Here is a 2,336-nt window from a genome sequence, read left to right as displayed (position 1 = left end):
ATTCGACAGTACCATTTTGTTTTAAACTATTGTTGACTAATGTAAGAGTTTAATGAAGAAGTATTATAGTGTAAACTAATTTTATATGGCCAATTAATAAAAAGTCATTCATGATATAACTTTTGAAAGAATTAAAGTAAAGGTTAACAAATCAATCATATATAATAATTTGTGATTGAATAACAATATATTTTTAACATTAACTTATTTTCAGTAATGACAATAATAGGAAACAAAATTAATTCCTCGATATTTAAGGGCTATTTTTTTTTATACAGACTGTCTTGTTAATCATACATCTAATGTGATGTTTAAAGAGGAAGATTATTTTTCAATTAGCATGTCTCACCATCTTACTAAACTAACTTAATTCTTTTAAGTAAGTTTACTTTGTCTTTTAGACGAAAAGAATTGGAAGAGAAAGAAGAGAGTTGAGTATGGAGAAAATAGAAACATCACAGAATAAGGAGAAGAAAAGTCAAAATTTACCTTACAAGTGTTAAGGATCTTATGAAGCATGTGTAAGGGTCACAAAACTTGTAGATGAGACTTCTGGTGTATGATATTGATATCTCAATATTTTTATTCAAACTTGCTAAGCATAATTTAACTTCCGTATTAGCATTAAGAAAGGGACAATAAGATAGATATTTGAAATCCATTTCATGAATTTTCACCTTGATAATTACATCTCCTTGCTGGGCCACGGTTCCTGGTGTAGATAGCAGTGTTTGCCATTTGCTTGACTCATGTCATGCATAGCCATAGCAATGGCAATAGCAATGGCAATAGCAATAGAATGGGGTCAATTGTAGCCTTTTATTATCCTTGGTACCCCATGTGCTTAAAGCAACGTTTCCTTTCACTGACTCTTCCTTTTTGTGTTCCCTGCAAAGTTTTTTTTAATCACTCATCCTTTTGCTTTGGTTATTACTTCACTTAATCTCCATACACAATTCACACATCAACCAAATCTAAATCCCTTTCTTTGTCCCCCACACCCCTCCCTCCTATGTCTTATCCCATTCTTAAGAAACACAATTAGAAGCACATGTTCAAACTCAACTCTTTTGGATCCAATTGTTGTTGTTGGTAGTGTTGCCATGAAGGAGTTTCCTTCTTGTTTTGGAGAAAATGGGGTTCAGGTTGCCGACTCATCCTCATCAAACACCACAAGAGCGGCTCAAAATGTTGTCACGTGTGTTTACCAGTGCAAATTCAGAGGCCGTTCATGCTTGATCACGGTCTCCTGGACCAAAACTCTGATGGGTCAAGGCTTGAGCGTGGGAATAGATGGCTTGGGAAATCATTGTCTCTGCAAGGTTGAGATAAAGCCATGGCTATTCTCAAAGAGAAAAGGGTCCAAGAATTTGGAGGTTCAATCTGGTAAAATTGATATTTTTTGGGATTTGAGTTGTGCCAAGTTTGGCTCCGGGCCTGAGCCACTGGAGGGGTTCTACTTAGCGGTTGTGTTGAACAAGGAGCTGGTGTTGCTCCTAGGGGATCTGAAAAAGGAGGCATGCAAGAAGATTGACAGTGATTGTGCTTTTTCCCACTGTGGTACCGTTTTCATTGCAAAAAGAGAGCATATTTTTGGGAAGAAGTTTTACGGTGCCAAGGCTCAGTTTTGTGACAAGGGGCAAATGCATGATGTCACAATTGAGTGTGATACTGTGGGTTTTAACGATCCCTCTCTTGTGATTCGGGTTGATAGTAAGACAGTGATGCAGGTGAAGCGTCTCAAGTGGAAATTCCGAGGGAATCACACCATTTTGGTGGATGGGGTTCCGGTTGAAGTGTTTTGGGATGTGCATAGTTGGCTCTTCGGGAATGCTATGGGCAATGCAGTGTTCATGTTTCAAACATGCATTTCAAGTGAAAAGGTGTGGGAAGGCCAATCAGTTTCTGATACCACACTAACATGGGCTTCTTCTCAGCAGTTTAAGGATTCCCAGTTCCAATGCTTTGGCTTCTCTCTCATTTTGTATGCTTGGAAACATGAGTAGTCAATAGAGTTGTTAAATCTTGTTCCTCAATGTTAAATTTATATTCACAGTCACATTTTTCAACAAGGAAACTAATAAACTTGCTCCTTTTTTCTCTTCTTCATCTTACATAGCACGCTTTTTAACTTTATTTTATTTTAGTATAACTTTTGTAATTTTATCGTTTTTTTCCAGAATGTGTTTGGTCTGCTAAGAAAGTAAATGTGTTTGGTAAATAAAATTTCTTAATGGTGTGACTATCAAGAATGATCTTCTGTTTCCAAATGAGAATAAGAAACTCAATAGCAACGTTGTTGGATTTTCTTATTTTGATTGTCTGCAAGCATTTAA

The 2,336-nt window shown here is 36.4% G+C and overlaps 1 protein-coding gene across 1 annotated transcript; it reads left to right on the top strand.

Moving 5' to 3' along the window:
* The first annotated feature begins 642 nt into the window (after positions 1-642).
* Positions 643-2,109, top strand: LOC137829722 (uncharacterized). Its single transcript, XM_068636608.1, has one exon. The coding sequence runs from the start codon at positions 1,104-1,106 to the stop codon at positions 2,004-2,006; it is 903 nt and encodes a 300-aa protein (XP_068492709.1). The 5' UTR covers positions 643-1,103; the 3' UTR covers positions 2,007-2,109.
* The last annotated feature ends 227 nt before the right edge of the window (positions 2,110-2,336 follow it).

The sequence above is a fragment of the Phaseolus vulgaris genome, chromosome 7 (assembly GCF_000499845.2).
Source record: "Phaseolus vulgaris cultivar G19833 chromosome 7, P. vulgaris v2.0, whole genome shotgun sequence".
Lineage (NCBI taxonomy): Eukaryota > Viridiplantae > Streptophyta > Magnoliopsida > Fabales > Fabaceae > Phaseolus > Phaseolus vulgaris.
The sequence above is the reverse complement of the archived record's forward strand: the minus strand, read 5'-3'. Positions and strand labels throughout refer to the sequence as shown.